The following is a 27,591-nucleotide window of genomic DNA, read 5'->3' as shown; positions in this document are numbered from 1 at the left end:
ACGTAGAGAATCTTACGTGGGACCTTTTGAAGTCTATAAAAGCTGCTTGATGGCACTTGAGGTGTTAAATTCTTTTAAATCAGCTTTTCTTTGCAGTAAGACACCGTATTAAGTCACATCTTAAAAAGTGCCAAACTGATTAAATGGTTAAAACGCCAACAGACCTCATCAACTGTAACCTGGTCGATACCCAGCTGAATACTGAGCAGAACTCATGGCTACAACATATGAATGTAAGTTGTCTATGCCTTCTCTTTCTCTCTCTCTCTTTCATCTAAGAAGCAATTTTCAGAAAAGAGAGCAGACTGTCTTTATGGAGCTCAAATTGAATCCATAGTTGAGCCGAGTAAAGATACAGATGAGGCTCAAAACTGGCACAGCCTTAATCATCTCTCACATATTCTGGATCAAGTTCAAATAGGAGGCAATTGAGCTCCCCTAATCACCATGATTTATCAAATATGACCAGTTACACCAACTGACTAATTAATTAAGCTAATTTATGTACTAATTTATGTGGATTTAATTTTGTGGTTTCATTGTCTTATTTTCACTGCCTTTTTGTAATTTGTATTTTTTTTCCAAGTATTGTTAGTGATGAGGAAATTTCAGTGATTAGAAGAAATGTATTTATATTCATTATGATGCAAAAATTTAATTACAACAGTCAATAATATGAAATATGACAACATCTTTTCGTGTGTACAGATCCCAGACTTTTCTATGGCTTCCAGATGGCCTCCAGATGATTATGGGATGGCTGTCGCTCAGGAGGTAGAGCAGTTGTCTGCCATCCTGAAAGTCTGTGGGTGCGTCCAAAATGCCATAGTAAAAAGTAAATACTAAAAAGTATAATTAAATTTGGCACACTTTTGAGTAAATATCAGTAGTGTGCATTAATTCGGACGTACTACATTAATTCGGACGTACTACAGCGGTAGCAGCTCTCCGCTCCCCTCTTTCCCGTTTATCCTGGCCCAAACAAGATTACATGATATAATATTATTAAATACGAATATTATAATATTAATATTATATAATAATATTATTATACTTAATGACATATACGTATCACTTAGCAACCAAACGCTGCTGCATTGCATTGTGGGAAGTTTCTGCTCGGCTAGTGTCCATCAATCCACACTAAAACATTTCTCTGGAATGAGTATGGATAGTACATACTATTGAGCAGTGTTGGGACTAACGCGTTATTTAGTAACGCGTTACAGTAACGCTGTTAGTTTTGTGGTGACTAATACTCTAACGCATTACTTTTTAAATTCAGTAACGCAGTTACCGTTACCAAACGGTGCGTTACTCCGTTATTTCTGGCTACAGTGAAGCTTTTTTTCCCCGCACGCGGAGACCAGAGGAACCGTAGTGTGGATGTGTGTGTGTGCATTCAGAAACATGACGGTCATGGAGAGACCGCAGTGAAGTTAGTTTTACGTCGGATATTCGTTTGGATATTCGACAGAAATGCCCCCAGAGCGAACGTCTGTCGAATATCCAACATAAAACTAACTTCACCGCGTCATGGAGAGCCGAGAGACGGCGAGTTTCGCAACGTGGAGATATTGTCATTACAGTAATCCCTCGTTTTTCGCAGCGGTTACGTTCCAAAAAGAACCTGTGGTAAGTGAAATTCTTTTTACAATTAAAAAGGCTTCAAATTGCGGAGATCAGCACCGCCTCGCACGTATTCCACTGCTCTTCTGACTGCACCACTGCATCCTGACTCTGTAGCGTCTTTTTCTCCTAAACCCCGCGGTGCAGGTGTGTTTTTTCCAGAGAAGAAAATAGTTTTGGATCGTTTTGTCGCTGTTTTTTCTTCTGGGCAAAAAGATTCTTATAAACCAACATGCCACCATTGGTTATATTTGAGACTGTAATGAACGATTCATCAAAGGGACTTTTTGGTCTAAGTAACTGAGTTACTAACTGAGTTACTTTTTTAATGAAGTAACTAGTAACGGTAACTAGTTACTATTTTTCAGTAACTAGCACAACACTGCTATTGAGTACGTTCTAATGTTTCGGACGCACTAAAAAATCTCACACACTCATTTTGCGTACTCATTAGGGTGGAAGTATGTGATTTCGGACGCAGCGTGTGATTCGGTGGTTCCTCACACTCTGGATGTTGAAGTGTCCTTGGGCAAGACACTGAACCCAACGGTACCTCCCATGTGTTCACTGCTGTGTGAATACTGTAGATATCTGTGAACGTGTGACTGTGTGAATCTGGCTCGCGGTGTAAAGCACTTTGAGTGGTCAACAAGACTGGAAAAGCCCGGTATAAATACAGGAGATTTACCCTGATCTGTCGTCAGCCCAGTTGACTCCTCTGTAACGGCACGTGACATGAGACACAGATTTGTCTCTTGGGGACGGGTGGGTTGGCGCAGCAGTGTGGATCATAAGCGCTTGATCCGGACACCAGTAGTGGCAGACATAAAAAGAAAGAACTCAAAAAACCTCTGGCTTCCTTTAATTTGCTAAAATGGGAACACTTTTTTCAAACAGACCTCAGTTTCTTCTTGCCAAGAACCAGGGCCCAGTTGTTCAAAGGCAATCCGAGCGGATTTTGGATAATGGATTGGATTAAATCTTGAAAATGGGTTGTTCAAAACCAAAAACAGAGTCTAAGATTGGATTAGATCACGTAATCCAATCTTTGGTTTTGATATGGACGAAACCCTCAGTTTGAGTTGTTCAAAACTTTTTAGTAGGATCGGAATAACTTTGATCCAAAAAAACAGGATTATTCTGATCCCAGCAGTTGGGTGGAATTAGGGGGGATTTCAGGAACAAAATGTTATTTTAATTAAATTCAAACGGGTCAAATAAATAACATTAATCGTGTAGTACAGTATAGGGCTGTTCGATTTTGCCCAAAAATAAAATCTCGTTTTTTTTCTCTCAAAATCCGATTGTCGATTACGATTACCATTATTTTGTGAATTGACAAAAGGCAAATAAATGATTTCAAATATGCTGTTTTTTTATTGAACATTTGCCCCAAAATGAATGAATAAAGTGCAAAACTCTGTAAAATAAGTTGAAAAAAAGTTTTAAAAAATATAATAAAATATAAAGTTTTATCTCTGAAAAAAAAATCAGCAAATCAGCACTTGCAAACATACAGTAAGTTATATTTCCAATAAAAAAAAAAATAAATAAAAAAAAAAAAAAGTGAAAAATCGATTTTACGAGTTTCACGTTTTAACATCGTTCTAATTACATAATCGCGATTACGATTTAAAATCGATTAATCGAACAGCCCTAGTACAGTAAATATACATTTCAAATCAAACAAAAGAGTATTCAATTATTTTTGTTTCTTCAAATAAATAAATTTTGCCCATGCTGGCTATTCTATGTGTTTGTTTTTATGCACCTAGTGGCCTTCAGTGTCACCTGCAGTCTAATTTAGAGCACTCATTATCCAAATTTGGTAATCTTGAAAATTTGGAATTGGATCAGACTGATCCAATCCTACTTTGCTTTGTACAACTGGGATAATACTTCAAAATCCGGATAGGTTTTATCCAGATTACACCTTTTGAACAACTGGGCCCAGATGATGTGCTGGACTGTCACCACTGTTGTCCTGCCTTAACTGAGTTCTGTTGTTCTTTTTCCTTAGTTTCAATGTCTGGAGACACTGATGTGTAGTAGTGTGACATCATACGTCTGTGATGCTAAAGGTAGTGACAGCCATCAGTTTAACACCTGGAACCAGAGCTCTAATTTTCAGGTTGACGCTAACGAGGAGGTAGGAAATTGCAGTTCTTTGACTGATCACTGGGGGATGACTGCAAAATCGAGTTTACCTTTGCAGCAGAAAAATATATATTTATAGTCTGGTTCCAAAACGGTTTTGGTCTGCATAGACAGATTTGGCATCCATGACAACCTTAGATTGTATATCAAAAAAATGACTTATAATTAGACCAAAGACCAAACCACACAAAATAATTTATTTTCCAAAGAGCATATATTTTGTTGTACTGCTAATGTCACTAACAGACCACTGAATGGCTGCAGGTTGGCCTGGAAAGATCCAATGATGTTTTCATAAACCACATGAGGCATGTGGCTACAGAAGCTGAACGTGATTTGGATGTGCAATCCCCTGCTCCACCAGCGCAGCACTGTGTGAAGATTATTTAGTTTTTTCAGTCGCCATTTCTTTCCCGGTGGAGACCTGAAAAGCAAACGCCAGACTAACTGAAAAGTCCCGGCAGGAAAATGTGCAATGAAAGTTATAATTTCACGATTAATCTCCACGTACCAGCTGTTAATAGACTATTCGTTTTTCAGGATCTGAATTCTGTGCAAATTTCAACAAGAAGCTACATCTATTTAATTAGCTGTGTCGTTTGGACCTTTATTTTCTTTTTAGAGGATCAGATATTTGGGGATTGAACTTTGTAGGTTCAGTGGCGAGGCTACCAAACAAAGAATCGGCTGTGGACGTGGCCAGCCATCCATCCAACTTCAAGATCACCATTTGATTTACAGTAGGATACAGACTAACACTTTAAAACTACCGGGTAGTGTTAGAAAGAGTGAGCGTAAATATTTTGAAAAGGAACACTATCTCTTTCCCTTTAAGGAGAAGTGCATATCCAAATAAGTTTCCTTAAAATAATTTCTTTGTAAGAATTCTATAAAGGGGACACTTTTTTCAATGTTCTTGTCATTTCTTTATTTTGAGTCCTTTTTTTTGTGTGCTTGTATTTTATAGGGAAGATTTAGATATTACATATACATATGCAAATATTTTCTAACTTTAACTTGTATAGTTACATTGTTTTGACTCAGTTTGTCCCATGAATTATCACTATAATCCGATGTACGTGCAACTCGGATATTAAGATGCATGATGCCTTTTACAGTTTTCAGCGAACTATGTGTAACATCGCAATATATCACAAAATTTGGATCGTATCGTATCGCGACTCAAGTATCGTGATGTGTATTGTATCGAAGTCCTTGGCAATACCCCGCCCCATATCTGATACTGCTTCATAGCTAATATAAGTGTAATCTAACACATATCTAACAATGTTTCCTGTAGTAAGTTTTTTATTTCGCCACCATAACGACATTAAAAACAGCGGGTCCTGTTGCAAAAGTTCACCAGCAGCACCACAGCTCCACTGGCATGGATTGGCTGAAAAAGCTGGGAGTTGTGGCAGATCATTTCAGGATCCTTCCAGTTGGAAGTTTATTGGCATCTATAGTATATCAGGCATGATGCCAGTAGGCGTGTTGACTATAACAGCTCTAATTCCAAAAGCGGCAGACTCTGCTAATCCTCATTTCAGATCAAGCAGTGGTCGTTTCGGTTGTCATTTCAGTAGCAACACTTAAAGGAGCTTGAGGCCGGATTGTGGCAAGATTTATGAAAAAAATCCGTATACATTTTAAGTTTTTCTAGTAATAATGTCAGATGAAGCGTTCCAAACCCCAAAGAATGAGCCCTCTACCGTATCTCTCCGTTGCCTTGAACAGGCTGTGTGCTGCAAAATGTGCTGCAATTCGGCCCCGAATTTCCCGCGCTGGGCTGCGGATGTGACGTCACATGACGCTGCATGCACATTCTCCCCGTTCTCCCGTGCCGGCTTCGCTGTTGGCTGCAGTACCCCGACGGCCGTCGTGGCAAAGGGTGGCGCTAGAGAGTCTCATTTCTTAAAAGGAGCCTCATGCTCCTTTAAGGAATGAGGAATGCAAAGTAATGTTATTTGTGATTGAAATGAGGTAGATGTGTTTCAGCCAGCTTCCCAAGACTTTCTGTGTCTCTTTTCCAATATAAAGCCACTCAGAATGAGAAAAAAGAGGCTTCAGAAAACCTATGTGTGACGTTACAGGGGGGTTGTTAAGTTCTTCTTATACAGTCTATATTTACATATGTGGCAGCAGAAATGGAGGCTACCATATGATACCACACCATGTCAGGCCAAGCTGAGATGTACTGTTCAGTGTAAACGAGGCTTTAGACTGCAGAAAATCTCTCTGCCTTTTATTTTTCAGTAAAAGGGGTATTTCATTTCCACTTCATTTTCACACCAAAACCTACCTAGAAGCTTTTCATTGAGTTCAATGGGCCACAAAATTGTGACAAACAAATAATTTGCAGCTAGAGCACCCATTCAAGCATATCAAGCAGAGCCAAAGGAAAAACCAAAGGAAGTGAGGAAATGCCATGAATGAAAATATACAGGCGTGGCATTAACAAATGTCGGTGCACTATGTTCAACCTTTTAGTATATAAATGACATCACATTTGTAGAGAATAAATATGATTGCTGTCTAAAATTCTAAACACATATTGTTTTTGAAAATAAATTAATTGATAAATTCAAATTAACGTATGTGACAGTTTGTCTATTAATAAGATGAAGTGTACTTATGCGTCACACTAAAGTAAAGCTGATAAAGTAAAGCTTGCGGTTTTATTTTTCCTTATTTTTATTTTCAAGCAAAATAGAAATAAGGGGTAGGATCCAATAGGACCCAATAAGTTTTTTACTTTTTCCTACTCCTTTTCGGGCATGAATGTTTATTTCCCTTTGATTTTGTTTAATGACTGTTTATTAGTATTTTTTTTTGTTTTGTGAAATTGTTTTTTTTTTCTGTTTTTTTGTTTTGTATGCTCGAAATAAAGATAAAAAAACACTCCAAAATGTTGAAAGCAAAGGTTACCAAGCCATCTCAAAGTGCAGTCCAGTGATAAAAAAAGAGATCCTGTCCCCCTTTTTTCTTTCAAGAAAATCACAAAATTGAAAAAAAAAGAATATATATGTAATATGTGTATATATATACTATGTTTTTGCTATATATATATATATATATATATATATGCACATACAAACATGTATATGTATAAAACAAAAACACCTCAAGCAAAAACAAAGAATAAACACAACTGTGAAACATTGAGTGCTTTGCTCCTGCCTCATTACCCACGATGGTGCATAGCTCCAATTTACTTGCATTTTGCTGCTCCGTGAGAGGAAGATAAAAACGCTGCATGTTCAGGGCAGCTCTCGGGGATGACTATGTGATATGAAGCCAGCTGCTAACTTCATTCTCACTGAAGCTCTCCTTGAAGAGTTTACTTCTAGGCTCGGACACACCGAATAGATAAATCATCAAAGCGTAGAGCGATGCTCACCCGTTGTGTGCCGTGGCGCTGAATATTTCACATAATTTGACTGGAGAAAGTAACAAGTCAAACTGTGAAAGCAGCCACCACTACAGCAGCAGCAATGCTGCCAAATTGAGCTGGAACTGACAAATGGCAATAAAAATGGACAAATGAAATCTCCCAAACAGCCTGGGAGGGGGACCTTATCTTTTATTTTCGCTTATAAAGTGCTGATTTTGCTGACAATGCGTGCATGGTTCCAATTACATGAATAATGCTGCTGCCCCCCCCCCAAATAATCAGAGAAAATAGAAATTTTACAATTGTGACTGGTTTCATTGACGGATAACAGGATACAGTATATGTTACTCTGAAAAACTCCACACTACCTGTCAGTGACTTTCTCTAAAGTTAATGAACTGATGAGTATAGCAATATAAAAAGATGGTGCTCATAGTGGCCATGAAGCCATTAACCATCTTTCAGCTAATTCTTTTTTGGCTTTACAATCCAGAATTTTTCACCTCCGTTTTGGCGTCCTTGTTTCCACTCTGCACTAGTTAGAGCACTATTAACAAGAGGAAACCTGCCATGATGTCACACATCAGTATGTGGACTCCACTTAAAGTTTCGAGTTCAGCAATTTGGCCATCATGAAATTAAAATTAAAGTTACTACCCTGAAGTGTTTTTAACTGCTCATTAGCATCCAGCCAATAAAAACTGAACACTATCCTAAAGTATACTCTGCATAATTACTCATTTTATTCTAAGTCGGACCATAAATGGACAACATGCTCCACTAAATAAGATAGATCAAGTAGATAAAGCCATTAGCTAATGAAGAAATGTTTTGTCATAAAGAAAAAGTCGTTTTCAGAGTTGTCCCCTTCTGAACGTTTGGTAACAGAGGCCGTGCAGTTCCTAGCATCGGACTAAACTACTCCCACAGGGTTACACCTCATCAGTCAAAACTATAGCCATTGGCTGCTGTAGCGACCAAACCACACCTCTTACCTCTCATTATACATACATTTGTCCCTTAATACACTTTTACAAAAAGTGGTAAAAAAGAGTTTCCCCCACATCCTGCAAAGTTGGACATTTTATTATGAAGACTGGCTCACTCTGGAGTAGGCGACCAGTGGCCAGTCGGGGAACTGCAACTTTTCTCATTTCTGCGTTGTCTTAAAGGGGACCTATTATGAAAAACACGTTTTTTCTTGCTTTAACATATACTATATAAAGTGGTCTCCCTTCAGCCTGCCAACTCAGAGAAGGAGGAAAGCAACCAAATTCTTCAGTGTCTGTACAGCCGCTTGATGAATCATCCAGTGTTATGTGACTTCTACGAGCCGTTCAGATTCTGCTCCCGTCCTTACGTAACGACGGGAGCGATTTCCATAGATCGGCCTCCGCTGCATGAAACCACGCCCGCAACTAACTCCGCCGGCCGGAGCGTCCGCCATTGTTTTGAAGCGGAGTATCGTGTGGCTGTTTCAACAACGAGGGACAGTAAAAATTAGGTTTTGCATCGACATTTACCCTCATAAAAGGATCAGTACCAACAGTACGGACCCGGCAATTGCACACGAGTCAGCGGTAAGTGACATTAATTTTTTATGTTATTTATATTTGTTTACAAGTATGATCTTTGCATGGGCTAAGTATTTAGCTTATTAACTTATTTAGCTTCTATTAGTAATACATTTTTTTCTGTTTATGGTTTCAGATCTTCCAAGCACCTGAAGCTGTTCAACGACACCTTCAGAAGAAATGCACGGTCCTTCCTTGAGCCAAAAATAGTGCATAAATGTTATTTATATACAACTTACGTTATTTTATTTTTTTAACAATAAAGTTGCCATTTGTGAACAGGCAGTGTTGTGATTTCTTTACAGTTAACATGATTCATTTGTCTTGTAACATAAGAAATTAATTAGTGTGAAGACGAGGTGACCCGTTCCCCCTTCAAGTAACTAAAGGCTGATTTATGGTTCCGCGTTTCACCAACACAGAGCCTACGGCGTAGGGTACGCGTCGATTTAACGCAGAACCGTAATTCAGGCTTTAAGATCCCAGGGAGTCGTTTAGACCTTGTAACTGCATGTGAGCGTCCGACTATCACGTCGAGCTGCGTGACATCGGACGCTCTCTGTCCACACTGAAACCGTTAAACTCGCGGCCAGTTAGGACAGTCCAATAGAAAATAAAGCAATGGGATTGATTTTGTCGCTGAAGCTCGCTCGCATGGGACACGCAGCCGCTGCTCTTCTAACCCAGAGCGAGGCTTTGTGCCTCCCCTGCTACACGTCATTCAGGCAGCCAATCAGCACAGAGCCTCATTATCATAGCCTCCCCGCCCACTCAGACTCCCTCACAGAGAAGGAGGTTAGAAGCGGTTGAAATAAAGACATGGCCCAGAGGCTGAATTTCTAATTTATGTAAAAAAAACAAGCTTTTGATTGTTTTTAAGACATTCAAGGCCTGTTTAAAATATACATTAAATTCCATAATAGGTCACCTTTAAACCCTGAAGTTAGAATCACAGGCGTAAATATCGGCGGTGCAACCGGTGTAGCTGTCAGCCATGTTCAGTACATGATGACGCAATGACGTCACGTGACTTTTCAGCAAAAAAAAAAGTAAACAAAAGTAGAAAAGTAGAAAATAGATCACAAAAATAGCATTGCACCATGTTTAGCGATCCCAAACAAAAAAGCGGCACACAAAAGAGAAAATAAAATAAATCCAGGATGATGTTAAAGCAAAAATGACAAAATGAGATAAGTATTTTCCTGCAACCGAGGAAAAGGCCAGCAGCCCCCCAGAGGATTGCTTGCCAGCTACCTCCATAAATGAAACGGCATTGACCCGACCGCCGGGGAACAGGAGGAGACTTCAGTCACAACATTAGCCTACATGGTGACAATAGCAGTTCTCTATAGCGGCTGTGCACGTGTGTGCATGCGGCGTGCGCTTTTGTTTAGCGCCAGGGTGGGGACACAAAAAAAATATTTGCACCATGATGTTACGCCACTGGTTAAAATATTGCAACTTGGTCAAAACGTACAAATGACAACCCGCAAAACTTGCTGTCTGCTGGTCATTTGGTAGCAAAGCACAACAATCTAGCAGCAGGCCAGCTAGCATACCAATACTCCCACCAAGTAATGTTTAGTCAATCAAAACCATACTATACCTAATTCATGTAATTGGAACCATGCACTATTAAGCTTGAATTATGGTTCTGCGTCACACCAACGCAGGGCACACGCCGTCCCCGTGACGCCGTCGTGAACCCTTCGGACTTCTCCGTCACTCTATTTCGCCGCGGTGCAGTACCCCCCGCGACCACTAATTCGCAATCTTTTCCTGAATGGTTTATCCGACTTTTTCCGGTCACAGTGAATCAAAGAGATAAGGACAACTATTGTGCCAAAAACCAAAACAAAAAAAATCACACATACACGAAGAAAAGCGCGCTGAAAGTTCACGACTGCTTCAAACCGGAAACCGGAAATGCGTTGCTACCAAGCGAACCAATCACAGCCCTCTCGTCTGCGTGTGGTCTGCGTCGCCTCGACGCGTAGTTACAATTTTCTTACCACACGCCGTAGGCACGGCGTCGTTTTGACGCAGAACCATATCTCAAGCTTTAGACGAAGCTAATGTTTATTCAAAGATTGATTTTCACATATACTTCAATATGAGTCACAGGAGATGCCCTCTGCTGACCATTTGGTGAACTGTAGCTTTAAGGCTTTGCCACAGGCCCCATTAATAGAATCTTTATTAAAACTAATATGCATCCAGATACGTCTGTGGCTGTTAGTTACAATAACCTCGAGTGACCAAAGAGAAATTAATTCAGGTTTAATTATATCTAACTGCCTCACCAAAAAAAAGTGTGTCATCACTCTAAATCTACCAATTACCTCTCTGTGCCTCAACGCACAAGCCTCTGAGTTCACTGACATACTAAGTTCAAAGAAGCATCAAAGCAGCGACTTGCCGTCTACAACCCTCCTTGAACCCTGGAGGATAGCTAGTCTTGGATATCTCCAAGTCATTAGACGGGACGGCGGCTCCAAATGCCAAGTGGATCGCAGCAGTGCATCCCACCAGTTGACAGATAAAGAGGGAGATAGGCCCTTGTGTAAATTTGTTGTTGTGATGACATAATTCATTATCCCCCATCCATTTTATAGGGCTGTTATCTATTTCATTCAGATATAATCCAAACACATAAAAAGCGATAGCACGGAGCTTTGAACTTGTGCTGACATATTGTGCCTCCCCACTAAATCCTCCGAGCACAAACAGTTACACTTTACAGCTGAATGAGGCACGTCACAAATCCTTGCAGGGACTGGGATTGTTGTGGAATGTGTGTGTGTGTGTGTGTGTGTGTGTGTGTGTGTGTGTGTGTGTGCCTGTGTGTTTGTGTGATTACATAATAACTACATCGTGCTGTCCCTCCTCTATATTCATGCCTGTGTATCTGCCAATCATCCATTTTCACATCCAAACGTCTGATTAACTTTTGATCTATTCAGCCTGCAATAATTAGGGTCACACAAACAGATTTTATTTTGCATATTTGGAATATTTAGTGGTAGTGGGGATACCGTTTGTGAGCCAGCAGGCATGGGAAAGGAGGACGATTTCTCTGCGCTTATAGCGACTGCAGAGCCTGAAAGCTACTTCACTTTCAAAACTTAATCTGCTACAAATCCTGACAGGCCATCGAAATCCAAGCAGACAGGCTTCTGACATGAAATGTGGAATTTGTGCCTCATCAGGATTCAAAACACAAGACAGTTACTGTATGTGATTTTAAAAGATACAAATAAAAAAAAAAGAATAAATAAAGTAAAATAAAAATGTATCCATATTTGAACATTGCGTTCGATAGGTCTTCTGTCGGAGTGCAGGAATGTAAACTGAGATTAATGCATTTGGAAACGGCGAGCACCGAAAACATACTGTAAGGGAAGTCATGAAGGTAACCCAGAGTGCATCTGGTCAATCAATGGAGCCGTAATGAGCCTCTGATGTTTTTGTAACTTAGCAGCCGCCTTTGTTCTCAGCAGAACTGTAGGTGCCGTAATGGATGTGTGCTCTCAGTAATCACCAAGCCTGACTCAGGCATCCTGCGGGCGCCCAGACATTACTGTACAAGCAGCAAAAAACGATGCACCACTTTTCTGTCTAAACAAAAACAGACAGAGAGAAAATAAATTCACCAATTTGCCTGTCACTAAAAACCTGCAGAAAACCACTGGATATGAACGATTTGAGGATTTTTTTGTCTTTTTTCAAGCAAAATAAGACATTACTGCTGGCTCTGCCAGAGGCAAGTTGAATTTTTAGATGCTCATATAGCACACAGACATGACAGTGGCACTGATCTTCACAACTTATAGCTGAAAGTAAATAAAGCTCCTTCCCCAAATGTCAAACTTTTCGTTTTTATTTGCACATAAAACTTTTTATGTGCACAACCAAAAGTTTAAACATCCAGGAAATCAGAACAACTGGCCACGTTTTTTATCTGAAAGCAGGACGACGTCATGCAGCACTTTACTGCAACGCATCCTGATTGTAAAAATGCTGTGATAGTTCAACTGTTTCGGGAATAAACATCATCTACTCATCCACTTATTCCTGTTTAGGGTCACAGGGATCTGCGTTTGGTTTTCCAACACCCTACTTCCTCCCTAAAAACATGCACTTTAACTTGCAGGTAGAAAGTCTCTTCCAGAATTCTGCTTGAGTTCATGAAAGTTATTTTGTTTGTCTGTTTTCTGAGTATATTGTACATCTTTGATCAACCCCTTCTACCCTCTAAGAATGCCAGATAGCACGCTTGCATGTGACTGGTCCCAGGCAGCTGCTTTGTGCTGCATGAAAATCTGAACTTCATCATCGGCGTGAGTGTGCATTATTCATCACAGCTCTGAAAAAGCAACCACTGAGAAAATGAAGCAATTCTAAAATATCTTTTGTCATGGTCAGGATGTCGGACTAGTTTGGCACAGCATCTGAAAATTAAAAAGGAGCCCACTGTGGCGCACTATCAACTCCAACCATAGCGTTCAAATTCATTCAAAAATGTAATTTATGAACAACGGAGAGCAACACAGAGCGTCGCCAAAAATGCCACCATTTCTGTGCACTTTATGCTGTGAACCTGTAGGTTCTGTGTGACAAAGAAAGACCAGACAAGGACTCAGACATTATATTGTCCACTTTGCAATCATTTATGATTGCAAGAGTCTTTCTGCAAGACAGAGGCGGGGAAAGACCTTGACTTGTCTTTTATAGCATTTAGTTTATTGACCATTTTCAAATGCCAGGAAGTTCAGGCTGCCGCTGCAAAGCTCTCCAGAACGAAGCCTGGCCGAGACACACGGCTCCCACATTGTTAACAATCATTACATAATCAGGCTGGTGAGATCGACTGCACTGCGCCCAGAACAATGGCGTTGCACTTGGCCACAGCAGCAGTTGAAAGATGTACTGCGACCTGCGCCGCCATTAAAATGCAACGCATGACCAGACCACCCTGACACCTGCCGCCCTGCGTTTCATACGCTCAGATGAGTTCAAGCAGCGCAGACAAGCAGGTGGAAGGTGCAATTTGTGTCTGATTTATTTAATTGATTGTTGATTTATATATTTATTAAAACAGCCTTCACCTGACAGAGAAAATGATAATTAATATTATATAATTTAGTATAACCTGAGGTCATCCCGGAGCAGACCTGCGGCTGAGAACAGGATGCTGCAGATGCTCAGTGGGAGAAATAACACAATCATTGGGATTTCATTACACTCAGGGGAAACTTCAACTGGTGCTGAGTGGGCTGTTCGGGGGTATTGAGAGTGTGTTGTTCAGTGTGCAGCGCACGACAAAGAGTGAGAAAGGGAGCTTGTGTCTATCCTACTGTCCGAGCAACAGCTTGTTGCGGTGCAGCAGGAGAAGAGTGTTTTAACGGTTAATGTTGTTTTTTGTGTGTGTGCGTGCGCACATGTGTGTGCGTGTCTGTGTCAGAGACAGTACCATATAAATTTATATTTATAGATTTTTTTATGAGGGTATTATATCTAGCTTTATGTTAGTAACTGGACTGAGGACTTATACATTTAACACAACATTTCTATGGTGGTGAGTGCAGGCGTGCAGGTTGTTTGTCCATGTGGCGCTGTTCAGGGTGTAGCCCCTGCCTCTCGCCTGTAATGAGCTGGGATTGGCTCAAGCAGACCCCCGTGACCCTGCAAAGGATAAAAACGGGTAGAGAAAATGGATGGATGGATGAATTCTTCCTCCCACTATAACTTAAAGGGGACCTATTATGAAAAACACGTTTTTTCTTGCTTTAACATATATAAAGTGGTCTCCCCTCAGCCTGCCAACTCAGAGAAGGAGGAAAGCAACCAAATTCTGCAGTGTCTGTACAGCCGCCCGGATGAGCCGTCCAGTGTTATGTGGATCTACGAGCCGTTCAGATTCTGCGGCCGTCGTTACGTAACGACGGGCGCGATTTACATACCCACAACTAACTCTGGCCGGAACAACAACTAACTCCGCCGGCCGGAGCTTCCACCATTTTTTCGTAGCGGTGTATCGCGTCATTCAGGCAGCCAATCAGCACAGTGCATCATTATCATAGCCCCGCCCACTCAGAATCCTGCATAGAGAATGAAATTAGAGAATGGGAAGATAAAGACATGGTTTAGATGCTGCATTTCTAATTTATTTAGCAAAAACAATCAAAAGCTTGTTTTTAAGACATTCAAGGCCTGTTTAAAATTGGTATTAGATGCCATAATAGGTCCCCTTTAAACCCACGGTATGTAACAATACCACTTCTGACCACATGGGGGCATACAGATCTGCTGTGATGACAATACTGGGATAATTAGTGGTAAGGTACAACACATTATCCTACTAGGAGTCAATTTTGTTGTCTTATGTCAGGGGCTAACACATGAAAGTTTTTGTAATATCCATCTGAAATGTGGTCAGACGTGGTATTGCTACATAGCATGGGTTTAACCCAGAAGTAGTTAGGTGCTTGCATTTGCATTTGAAGGCATTTTAAATTACTATGGTTACGTTCACACTGCAGGCAAAAGCAACCCAAATCTGATTTTGTTCCCCATATCTGATTTTCTTTTGGCCATCAGGTATAGAACATCCATCCATCCATCCATCCATCCATCCATCCATCCATCCATCCATCCATCCATCCATCCATCCATCCATCCATCCATCCATCCATCCATCCCCACAGCTCAAATGTCACATCCGATGTTTTTCAATGCGACTTAAGTCTGAACTATCAGGTTGCATCTCGTCCGTCTTTGACGTCACTGTGATGTAATTCTGCGCTGGCAGGATTTAGTTTTTTGATTAAATCTCCTTCACTGAGCCCGATCATGTCATGGTCCACCACTCCTGGCTCCGACCCCTCATCCAAACACGTCTCTGTGCAGATATTGTAGCCATCCCTCCACACGTGGCCAATGTTAAAGAAACAGATCAGATTTCTTTTCATTATGATTAGTTTATGAATTTGTTCACTTCTACTGCAAAAAAACCTCCAAAAATAAATCATACACAGTAACTGCAGCTGCATCTTTGCTTACATCCATATACCTGACGTATTGCGTCTGATATCTCTTCATCTCACCGCGCATGCGGGTCATTTCAAAGCAGAGGCCTGTTTACAAATGATGTCTTGGTTATTGAAGCATCCTGCATGTCCCTCTTTTCTACATTGACAGTCTGCCCTTTCGAAAGTCTATGAGCTCTAACATAATGTATTTTACAATGCGTGAAAAGAGCACACCATTGGTGTGTTCAACAGGATTAGAACAGGGACCTACAGCCTGTTGGCCCTCACCCTTGAGGTTTGTGCCCCCCCCCATTACAGTCTAGCCATCTGCCAGAGAGTCGCCTCAATATTTCACCTTTGCTCAGGTTTAACAGTAGCCACCACAGTATTGTTCTGCAGTACTGCATGAAATGAGTTATAAAAAATAACAATTTTAAAATCCACTTGGACTTCAGTCGTGACATATAGTGGAGGAGGTCATGCTTCAGAATTGCAGAGCTGTTTGAAAAGTCAAGAGACAAAACCTTTCTTATTGATCCTTGGAAGAAAGAAAAAGAAACATGATAATGTGGAAATGTTACAATTTTGGTTTTGACTGCACAAAGGGTAGACTTTTTTTCTCCCACATTATAGCGCATCGCTTCGGAAAAAAAGTGATGAAAAGAGGTGTTCTGTGTCTGTTTGCTTGTTTTCAGGCAATAGTGAAGTTCTATTAAAGAAAAATGCTACGTGCACAACAAAGGGGGGGAAAAATGTTATTCACATCATCAAACAAATTGTTGAATGCCAGGAGAAAAGAATGCCAGTGTCTGCTAAACATGGCAGTGGAATAACACACCTCAAAGTGTGTGGGTCGAATGTGCAAAAGGTATTTTTTTCATTGAAGCGAACAACAGAAAACAGACAAAGAGACGTGTTGGGAGCACAGCAGTTAGAGCTGTGCTAAGAGTAGGAGCAAAGGATATGTAAAAAAGAGAACATCAATGTTACAAGTGTCATGGCTGAGGTGGGTTGGAGCATTAACTTATAAAACAAAAGCCAAACAAATGGCATATCAAAATAGGTACTCAAAATATTTGGAATTCAGATCTTAAGTGTAATATTTGACTATATTAACTATTTCAGCCTCCTAATTTGTTCTTTTAATACACAGATGACATACAGGACTGTCTCAAAAAATTAGAATATTGTGATAAAGTTCTTTATTTTCTGTAATGCAATTAAAAAAACAAAAATGTCATACATTCTGGATTCATTACAAATCAACTGAAATATTGCAAGCTTTTTATTATTTTAATATTGCTGATTATGGTTTACAGATTAAGATTAAGATTCCCAGAATATTCAAATTTTTTTAGATAGGATATTTGAGTTTTCTTAAGCTGTAAGCCATGATCAGCAATATTAAAATAATAAAAGGCTTGCAATATTTCAGTCGATTTGTAATGAATCCAGAATATATGACATTTTTGCATTACAGAAAATAAAGGACTTTATCTCAATATTCTAATTTTCTGAGACAGTCCTGTATTCTAGTCTTGATAAATGGGGTATGTTGACTGCTATGTCATCTTTCAGCAAATGTAAGGGCTGAATATTCACTGATCAGCCACAACATTAACTTCACCTTCCTAAAAACAGTTATGCCCGAGTCATTGGTCATCACGACACTGCAGTTACCTTGCTGGTCCCCTTGTAGAGGGAAATGGAAAAATATTCTTTTTATTGTCAGGATCTGCCTACTCAGGTCATCTGCCCTTGTTTTCAGATGGTCTGGGTATGTAAATGAGGCTTGGTACCTAAACTCTGAGGGTGTGGGATGATGAAATATCCCCCCTGACCTTGTCTCCTCGCTCCCCCGTAGCGTTGTTATTGTACAGTACCTCATCAATCTCTAGATGCAATGTTAAGTTCCTCTTCCAGATGTTTGATCACTGAGCCACCAGGCGTTTCTTGGTTTGCTTAGATGTTGGGTTTCAAGGTGCCAAAGGTCCCACATCCTCCGTGATTAGTGTTGCTTACATAGCAGAATTCCCAAGGTCCTGTATTACTCTCTTGTCTTGTCCACATACAGTATGTGTCGTTCCAGTAGCACATTTCCCATCAGTGTGCCCTGGTCCCACAACAATTGATGCAGACCTGTTAATCTGGGTTCCTGTTCCAGCCAGCATGGTTTCTATTATGTCCCCCAGTCATGTACAGGTAGCTGAGGTATATGACTGTAAGCCTAAAACAATCCCACGTCTCCCATACCAAAGGCAGTGACACTGCCACTATGCTATGTTTTGCTGCATTAGCAACATTGGCCGGGTTTCCCAGATCAGTTAAGTAGTTCTTAAGAGCGAAAGACTTCTTTCAAACCTTCTTAAGGAGCCTGTGAAAGAAAATCGCGTTTCCCAGAGTCGCTCTTAGCTTAAGTATCTCTTTCATTAAGAAGGAAATGAAAGATGCTGCTGACCCAGTCTTTACAACCATCTTAGTGAACAAAGACTCACAGATCCAGCCGCGTCAGGCAAATCAATATCACACCAAGCAATGAGATATTAAAACAATGCACCCCGCACAAATTTTTTATCTATTTTATACTTTAGATTTATATTGTTTAGCATTTATTGGTGACAGCAAAGGGGGAAAAAAAAGAAAAATAAGGAATAACAAGTGTGTTCCTGTATATATTTGCTTATGCTTTACGCACAAATAAAACGATCATCATGAATATCATTTATTTGATAATTTGGCTGCTATACAGCATGTTCTCGCTGCAAATCAACCGCGTCGCCGTGCGCGAAGCAGAACTGTTTTTATGAACGCATTCGTGCGTCAGCACTTCAATCCCCTGGACGTGTGTCGGACCGGGCTGTCAGGCAGCCGTGACACCGATCCTCCTGCCGTGCCCGAGCCCGAGCCCGAGCGCACCTATGTGATGACAGGGAAGCAGCAGCTGAAAGAACGGGATCCTTTGATGAATCGTTCATTACAGTCTCAAATATAATCAATGGTGTCGGTTTATATTAAAGAATCTTTTTGCCCAGAAGAGAAAAGAGCGAAGACAACGACCCATAACTATTTTCTTCTCTTGAAAAAACCCACCTGCCGACTCGCGCTGTATACAGCGCGAGTCGGGATGCATTCAGAAGAGGAGGAATACGTGCGAGGCGGGGATGATCTCTGCAATCTGAAGCCCTCTATAATTGTAAAAAGAATTTCACTTATCACGGGTTCTTTTTGGAACATAACCCCTGCGAAAAACCAGGGTTTGCTGTAATTCCACGTTGCGATTTGCGAAACTCGCCTTCTCTTGGCTCATGTTTTTGAATGCACACACACGCCCACCCCGTTTACTCCCGGTCTCCGTGTGTGGGGAAAAAAAGCCTCACTGTAGCCAGAAATAACGGAGTAACGCACCGTTTGGATGAAAAAGGGTCATTGAATTATATTTATCATCTTAATTTTTTATTATAACGCACAGGCAGCAGTGAATTAGTGCGTTAGGCAGCAGTGCTGCGTGTGAAAATGCGCTGATAGTGATCGGTGATCGATTTGCCTGGCATCGATTCATTTGGTTTCAGAACCGTACAGCTGCTCCAAAGAGCGTCTGAAAGAGCGAAACTAAAGGACGGTGTTAAGAAGTCATCTGGGAAACACCCATATCTTAGGGTTCTCTCTTAGTTCAAACCTTCTTTGAACCTCTCTTAAATCCTTAAGAGAGGTTGGATCTGGGAAACCCGGCCATTATCTCATTTTTGTCTGCTGTTGGATACGACACCTGTGGTCTTACTTAGCAGCTTTAAACTAGCTAATGACTCAAAAGGTTGTACGGGATGCTTTTATCCGGAAAGGGAAAGGGTGCTGAACAACGACAAAGTACCTGATGTGTTGCTTTCATTATACTCTTTAGGATGAGAGCAACCGATAATACAGAATCTTGGGGAGTGATTTGCTGCAGTTTTCTCTTAGAGTGTCTCTACTAGGGATGGGAATTGATAAGATTTTTCCGATTCCGATTCCATTTTCGATTCTGCTTAACGATTCAATTCTTTATCGATTCTCTTATCGATTCTCATTTGGAAAAAAGGAGAACAAACAATTTTAGTATCAACTTTGTTTTGTATCTTTGAACAAAAAAATATAAGTGAGGTCTTAAGACCTCATCCTTTTTGGTAAAATGTAACCAAACATTCGAGCGTTTATGCCGCTTTGTCCCTGCTGGGCGCGAATGCGCACGTTGCGCAACGTGCTCGGTGACGTAATTCGCGCCCACTGGAATCGATAAGGGAATCTTTGCGAAAAAGGCAAACGATTCCAAGGAATTGAATCACTGGGAATCGGTTCTCAACAAGAAGGGGTTCTCGATTCCCATCCCTAGTCTCTACTGAGAAAATGACTGAATTACAACCCTGGAAACAACTACAATAAGTTGTAGAGGAAATGCACTGTTAATTCACAGTCATAGCCAAGCACCGACCATCTAACTTCCAAGTTGATGCTCAATGCGGAACCAAGATTTGTTGCAGTTCCTCGACTGGCCGCTGGAGGCTGGCTCCAAAAGCGAGTCAATCTTTATTGACTTCCATGTTAATATGCCCAACCTTACAACTTTGTTCAGAAACCATTCTTGGCCTCAATTGTTTAATATCACATCCATGACAACTCACGGGAGAGAGCTGGCAACTCACAGTTAATTTTGATTGACATGAGGTGGGCGTTCTCCCATTGACGTCCCTGGCAACATGGCACCGCTCATTAAACTGCTCTTCAGAAACCAATGGTTCACATGACACAATGCTTCGTCCATTGTTTTTACAGTCTATGGTCAGTTTCAATTGATCTATTTTATCTTTTAGCATTATTTGCCTTTTTTGTTGCATTTGCAATAACTGTAACATAAATGTGTTGTACAGATGTCTGAAGAGACAGATTTTCTCGTACACCACTGGCACCGCTTTCAAGATGTTACAAAAACTGATGTCAACTGGTGCAATATCAGCTGAAACAACACAAAAGTGCAAGATGCACCAGGTATGGTGTTGTTTACTTTTGCATGTTCCATTGTTCTGAAGCTCACAAACAGCCACCATAAACTGTGTTTAACATTATGTTGCTCCACTTCGTTCTACATACTCCACCTCTGATACCCCCAGTCTGATAATGCCATTAATATGTGCTTACTGCCATGTGTGAAATTAATATCAACATTAATGTTTGAATGCAAGGATTCCCAGTAGAATATTGTGTTGTGAGGAATCGATCAATGTCACTCAAATCACCCGTCATTGGTTTTAATATTGTGGCCGTCACTGTAAAATGAAGCAGCATTGGAGGAAAAACACAGTGAAAGTTTTCTCTGAATAAATTCAGTCACTACAGCTAAAAGAGAAATGTGGTATTTGGGGGACTGCTTATTTTCTTTCCCACAGTGAAATCCTAAGATTGATAACGCTGTTATATTTGTATGACAAATATTGAGCTGGGAATGCCAGAGGAAGCAGCCAGCTCTTTTCAAAGTTCAACAAAACATCTGATAACTCTTCTAAATCCCATTAACCAACACATTGCACAAGGGAAAAGAGAAAAAAAACACGCCATAAAACACAGAACTATTTCATAGAAATGACGGAAGGGGATATTTGGTTCCAGTGATTTATTTTGATTTTGACAGTAAGGTGATACCATCTCTAAAATTTATTCCATGTCCCAATACAATACAAAAGTGATTTAAGCTGATTTTGTCAATTTCTATACAATAGAAATTGACTTTGGCCTTGGAGGAACAGTCCCCTTACCTCAGATCAGCGGACACTTCCAGTTTTTTACTTTAACTACTTCCTGCAGAACAATTTAATCTACTTTTTGCTTAACAGGCTGGGATAGCAGCCAAGCTTCAAGGGACATGTATCACAACCTGTGCAAAAGGAAAAAAAGTAAACATTTGCTTAACACGATTTCAGTCAATGGTCCCTTTCAATAACAAAAGTGGCTTTGAAAAAGTGTATGATAATACATTCAGAGGATATTCAAGTGCAGTATTGATCTCCATACGTATGATTTCCACTGAATAAATTAAACTTTTTAAACAGCTTTACCACCACGGGATGGCTTTATATTCATATTTAGTTCACTGTGGGTGTTACAGATATTGGCTTCGGTAACCATTTCCATCCCATCATTTTTTCAGAGCCTATACGTCCTATAAAAATACTTTGGACTGTAGGGACTATCATGGGTTTGTTCAGCTAATTTTTGAATCCTCACTTCCGGGGTCAATTGTTGTCCATAGAAGTGCTTTTACATTAAAAGCTCCTACTTCAAAGTAAAAGCTTTTCCCACCATGTGGGAGAATCAGCTATGATGAAGATGTTTGGCTATATGGTGAAAATATCTGTGCAATGACTGGTGATAAACTGAGTAAAACTCCAGTACCTTATACCCACTAAACTCTTACCTAAAACACAAAGGAATTGTACGAATGTGAAGTCAAGGGTAACTTATAAGCAACAGAGACACAATTAAGTGACTCTCACTTGTCTAAACCCCACTGTTATGGTTGTTACATAACTTGAACATTCCTATCTGCTGTGCAAATGTAACTACAGAAACAGCTCATGAGGAGAAGAGAGATCCACTGACAACTTCTTGGCTATAGAGTCCAGCCGTTTTTAGATGACATGGAGCAACTTAAAGGGGGTACAGAAAATCCCTTTTGGGTCCAACTTGGCACCAAAAAGTGAGCTGCAGTTGCATTTGACCTTTTTACAGGAGTAACACTTTGAGAAAGAAAGACTCTAAAACAGACCATAAAGAAACACAACCCCATGAAGAATATACGATAACATTGCTGGACGTGTTGAAGCTTCACATAAAAGCCTTGGAATTGTATATTACCTAAGTTTCCCTTTTCTGAAAAGGACCCCTGACTTACTTCCTGCTGCTGCATTATTATGTCGTTCAGTGTTGAGCGCTCACAGTGCCCCGTCCCTAATGTCAGCAGAAAACACCAACAGTAACACTGGCCCCCCACGCTGCTTGTCCTCACCAGCACCGACACAGCAGCTGTAACATAAATCTAGCTCACAGGACTACACTTGATATCATGGCAGAGACAAAAACTGACTCAAGAAAGTAAAGATGGAAGAGAAAACAAGAGAGAAACTGTGTCAGATCAAATGCAAAGTTTGGACAGGGTTGTACCAGTGACTTAACCTTCACACCTATAGGGGGCCCCAGGAAATTAGAAACCCTACTTTGGATTGCTTTAAATTACACCAAGACACATTTTAAACTCATGATTCTGATGCTCATAAGTAGGACGATGGCACTAGTCTGCTGACTGCTATGTAAGATACCATGAAATGCAGAACCAACACAACTTCTTCCTCAGGCTGATCACTTTTCTGCTCCACATTCACTTCCTATTTCTTAATCCTCTATTTTGCTCTCTGAATGGTCTGAGGTTAGTGACCAAAAGTTACAAATAATGTACATAATTAGATTTAAGAGGGGTACATATTTGTTTAGTCACTGCACCATTCAGTGCTTGTCCACGGACACTAATGGCGCTTTTCCACTAGTACCTACTCAGCCCGACTCGCCTCGGTACGGCTCGTCACGCATCGTCCCGGCTCCACCCGCTTTGTCCTTGTTTGTTTTTCCACACACAGGTGAGAAGTGGGCGGGTTGGGGTGAAGCTGGTGTGACATACTCGATTGTGCAACCCCTTTGTTTGTGTCGGCGCTGATCAGAAAATCAGCTGGAGCCGCGAGCGGCCGAGAGTAAAACAGAGCTCCTGGTGGATCTGGTTGTTCCTTATCGCCCGTCTACATCCCTTTTTTAATTCTCTCCTCAGCCACCAGGTTTATGAACATCTGCACCTCAGAGTTGGATCACCAAACAGACGTTTGCGCTGTATAATAAAATCGCTGCGAGCCGCCAGTCGTTCTCGCGCTAACTCCCGCTTCCTGATTCAAACGTCTAATGGCCCCGCCCTCCGACCAATCAGTGGCCTGTAGAGTGATGACGTCAGATCCAGGGCCGACTCAGCCGCTTAGAACCTCGGCAGCCTCGGTACAGAAAAAGTATCTGCTGGGCATGCCTCCACCTGCCTCGGGCCGTAGTGGAAAAGCGCAAGACGAGGGCGTGGCCAGTAGAAGCGCGCTGAGTAGGTACTAGTGGAAAAGGGCCATAACAGGTGATGGGACCACCAGCCTATATGTCCCACCTATATCTGCTATCTGTTCAAATATTCATATTCTTTTGATATGATGTGAACACTACTTTATCAAAACCAGTGTAAAAATTGGTTGTAATCTCAAAATGTTTTGCACTAAATTGTGAGAATGCCTCATTTTGGACATATGAACAAACCCTGTGCATGTACTGTGCATTTTGATTAGGCTGCTTAGAGACACCTCAGAGGGTAATTGCCAAAGATTTCTGAACCTAATGTGACACCAGGATACTTGGGATTGTTGTAAAGACTCTAAAATGAGGCCATTTCACTTGTAGTGCCATTTAGCACCCCAACATATACTTTTATTGTCATACCATCCAAATGTGTCCCCCTCCACTCATTACCAGCGGTCATTAGGGTGTGTTCACACCTACACAGAAAGTGCTTTTGCACTCACATCTTTACAATGCTTTGATCAGTTTCCCAGCTTTTCTTTCTTTCTTCTTGGTGAAAAGCATTATTGACTCAAAAGTCTTTGCTTCCCACAGTGCTCAAATGGAAGTCATTGTAATGAAAAGCGGAGCAACTCCATTAACTCTATACCAGCTCGGTTGGCAGCACCTATCCCCCACCTGTTATTAGATGGCTTTATTGGGTAAAAAAAGCCAGAGTGGAGATTTTTTTTCTGCTCTTAGTGTATTTGTGAGCAGTGTTTTCCCAGTGGGGATATTGGGAACACTGCTGTTTGCCTTTGTTGTTACCCTTATGGGTTTGAATATTGCTCTGAGTATCATTTCAGCCACAAATGCAGTATGATAATAAGCATTGTCTCATCTAACTTCCTATATCCCTTTACAAACACTTGAGCTAAGCACATTAAGAAAGCATTCTCAATAAAAATTGTCCAATATATGTATAATATATAACCTACTTAAATTATACATTACTTCCTCCCTTCAAGTTGAGAATCAATTAGTGTGCCCAGCCTTGAAAACTAGATCCACATATCCCTTTAATGCACCAGTGAAAATAGATTCCATCTAGTGGTTTCAAAGAGCTTTGACAGATAAAGTGAATGCATTGCTGGAATAAAGGGATCGGAGCTGGATTGCAGAGGGCTACAGATGACTGAACGTTCAAAATGCACAGTTTTTGTCGCTTTCACATATTCTCCGCATGAAATCTAATTACTGATGCATTTAGTAAAGAAATGTTGTCGGATTCTGGGTCCCAAATTCAACTAAAGATGACATCTAAACTGTGCATCAAACATGATGTACGAGGAGTTTGATGATTTCTTATGGCAAACATTCTGTCTCTTGTGCTTTTTCTACCTCAGTTCCTCATATTGTAAGAGATAAAAATGTCACTATGCAAAACAATATTCAGTCTTGCTGAAAAATATAACCCAACAGAATGATAATGACTTTCATTGGATGTTAAAAAATGAACATAGCATTTCTGCAGTCCTTGATGGATGGGATAATCAGATCATAGGTGCGAGAAAGGAAACCCACTAAGACTGAGACAGCTTTGAAAATCTAAAGCATTATAGACTAAATGTTTAAGAAAGAAAAAAAGAAAGAGGAGTCATTGAAGAATAATGATCTGGTGAGTTTAGAAATCATATTGTATAAATTTGAGTAAAAAAGACAAAATCTGCCAAGAAAAATATAAAACCGAAACTGTTCCAACAACATATATTCCTTAAATACATTATAAAAGTAAATGGTGTTAGTCAAGGAATAAATACAGTAAATGTAACCAGTATTTATGACAAACATGTATCTATTTGTTGCTGCTGTTTTTTTTTTACAGAATTGTTTGAACTTGCTCTCCAGCTGTATTTAAGATAGGCTACTGTATGGATCTTTCAAGAGACCACAAAAGAAACATCTTGTAGGATGTCCAAACTGTAAATCCAAGTCGTATCGATAACACAACTTAATCTGTTTTTATGGTGGCTTTAACTCCATCTGCTGCACCACCGTGGGGATAAATATATATCGCCCTGCGTATGTGTTTATGACCCCAAATTTCTTCTTCTTCAAAACCCCCCAGACAACACAATTAGTGGCCACCCGGGCGCACAAGCCAGTATTATAGCTCCCTATACAAATGAGTCAGACGCAAATCTGAGGATAAAAAACAAAAGTATAATCCCCCCGTTTGCTAACGGTGTCACTCAAGGATTATCGAGCCGAGGGAGGAGGAAGAGGGGGAAGGAAGTAAACCACCACGAGGATGAATTAAAGCTGTTGATTTCAACAACATAGAGCTTAATCGCGACGGCCTGACAGGACAACCGCAACTCCGACGTCAACTTCACAGACTGATGGCAGCTGATTGGAGACCCGCGGCCGGTGTTGTGCCGGATTCAGCACCCTTAGGAGTTTATATTATATATATTTACAAATATTATGGAAGACAACACAGTAAGCAGGCTATTAATTAATGACATCAATAACCATTTACCCGATTTTTGTTATCTGTGACTGTGATTGTGGGAAAGTATGACTATTGTGGAATCCATGAGCGCATTTAAACATGAATCATTAACACAAAACTGGACGCTAAACAGTGTGTACGGGTAAATTGAAACAGTAAAAGCTCGAAGCTGCAGATAGGGAGAAAGAGTCGAGGAGGGTGACCTGCTGGATCATTGTGAGAGAGAGAATCTCACCGATAATGAGGATCGGACTTCTCGTGGATGGGCGCCCTGCTCGGATGGGGCTCTTACTATTAAGGCTGATTTATGGTCCCGCGTTACACCGACGCAGAGCCTACGCCGTAACCCTACGGCGTAGGCTCTGCGTCGATTTAACGCGGACCATAATTTACTGTAGGCTTTAGTCTACAACAGCAAGCAAAAAACAATGAAACAATATCTCCTTTCTTACCTGTGTATCCACACGGAAAACATCCAGGAGAATAATCCAGACACGAGTTGTAGAAGTGAGATGTGAAGCAATTACTTCTCAACAAAGTAGAATGAAAGGCAAAAAATTCTCTAGGTCCGTCCAGCTCCGTGGCTCATCCGCGGCTTGACAGTGCGCCGTAAATTCCCCGACGTGGACGAGAGAAGTTTGCGCCTTCACACACGCAAGCCGGAGGGATGTTGTTAATCCTTTCCAAAAATAACGTGGACGTGCTGAGGAGCCGGTTGGCCGGGAGGAGAGTTCAGCACCGCGGCGGAGTGGACAGCTCCGGGTTCAGCGACGCAGGAGCCGCAACAGCTCCAACAAGCAGCTCCAACAAGCAGCTCCAACCTCAAGCTCCAACCTCCAGCTCCAACCTCAGCTCCGAGCTCAGCCTCCGCCTCGGTCCCGGCAGCATTTACATACAATCACACGGGCAGGGAGGGAGGGAGCGCCGCGCCGCGCGGGCCAATCACAAATAGCCCGTAGTAGGAAGGAAGTGTAGGCAACAGAGAGAGGACGGACCCACAGACGGAATGTGAAACAATCCAGAGCCTCTAGAAAGAAACTGTCCTTGACTAAAGACAGGTGGTAAAGGGAAGCTGTGTGGTGTCTTTATAGCTGCTCGCTCGCTCCTGCAAGCACACACATTGGTCTGTATAGTCCACTTACTGTATAGAAGGGTGAATAAAGTGATGTTGTATCCTTCACTTATTCATAA

The 27,591-nt window shown here is 41.0% G+C and overlaps 1 protein-coding gene across 1 annotated transcript in view; it reads right to left on the bottom strand.

Annotated features, from left to right (window-relative positions):
* Window positions 1–27,275, bottom strand: part of fstl5 (follistatin-like 5) — a 251,394-nt gene extending 224,119 nt beyond the window's left edge. Inside the window, exon 1 of the mRNA XM_061724796.1 lies at window positions 26,853–27,275. Within this exon, the coding sequence (XP_061580780.1) occupies window positions 26,853–26,875 (23 nt within the window). The 5' untranslated portion in view covers window positions 26,876–27,275. The remainder of the gene's footprint in view (window positions 1–26,852) is intronic.
* Window positions 27,276–27,591: the final 316 nt, after the last annotated feature.

This window comes from Cololabis saira, chromosome 7 (assembly GCF_033807715.1).
Source record: "Cololabis saira isolate AMF1-May2022 chromosome 7, fColSai1.1, whole genome shotgun sequence".
Taxonomy (NCBI): Eukaryota; Metazoa; Chordata; class Actinopteri; order Beloniformes; family Belonidae; genus Cololabis; species Cololabis saira.
This window is presented reverse-complemented; position numbering and strand designations above follow the sequence as displayed.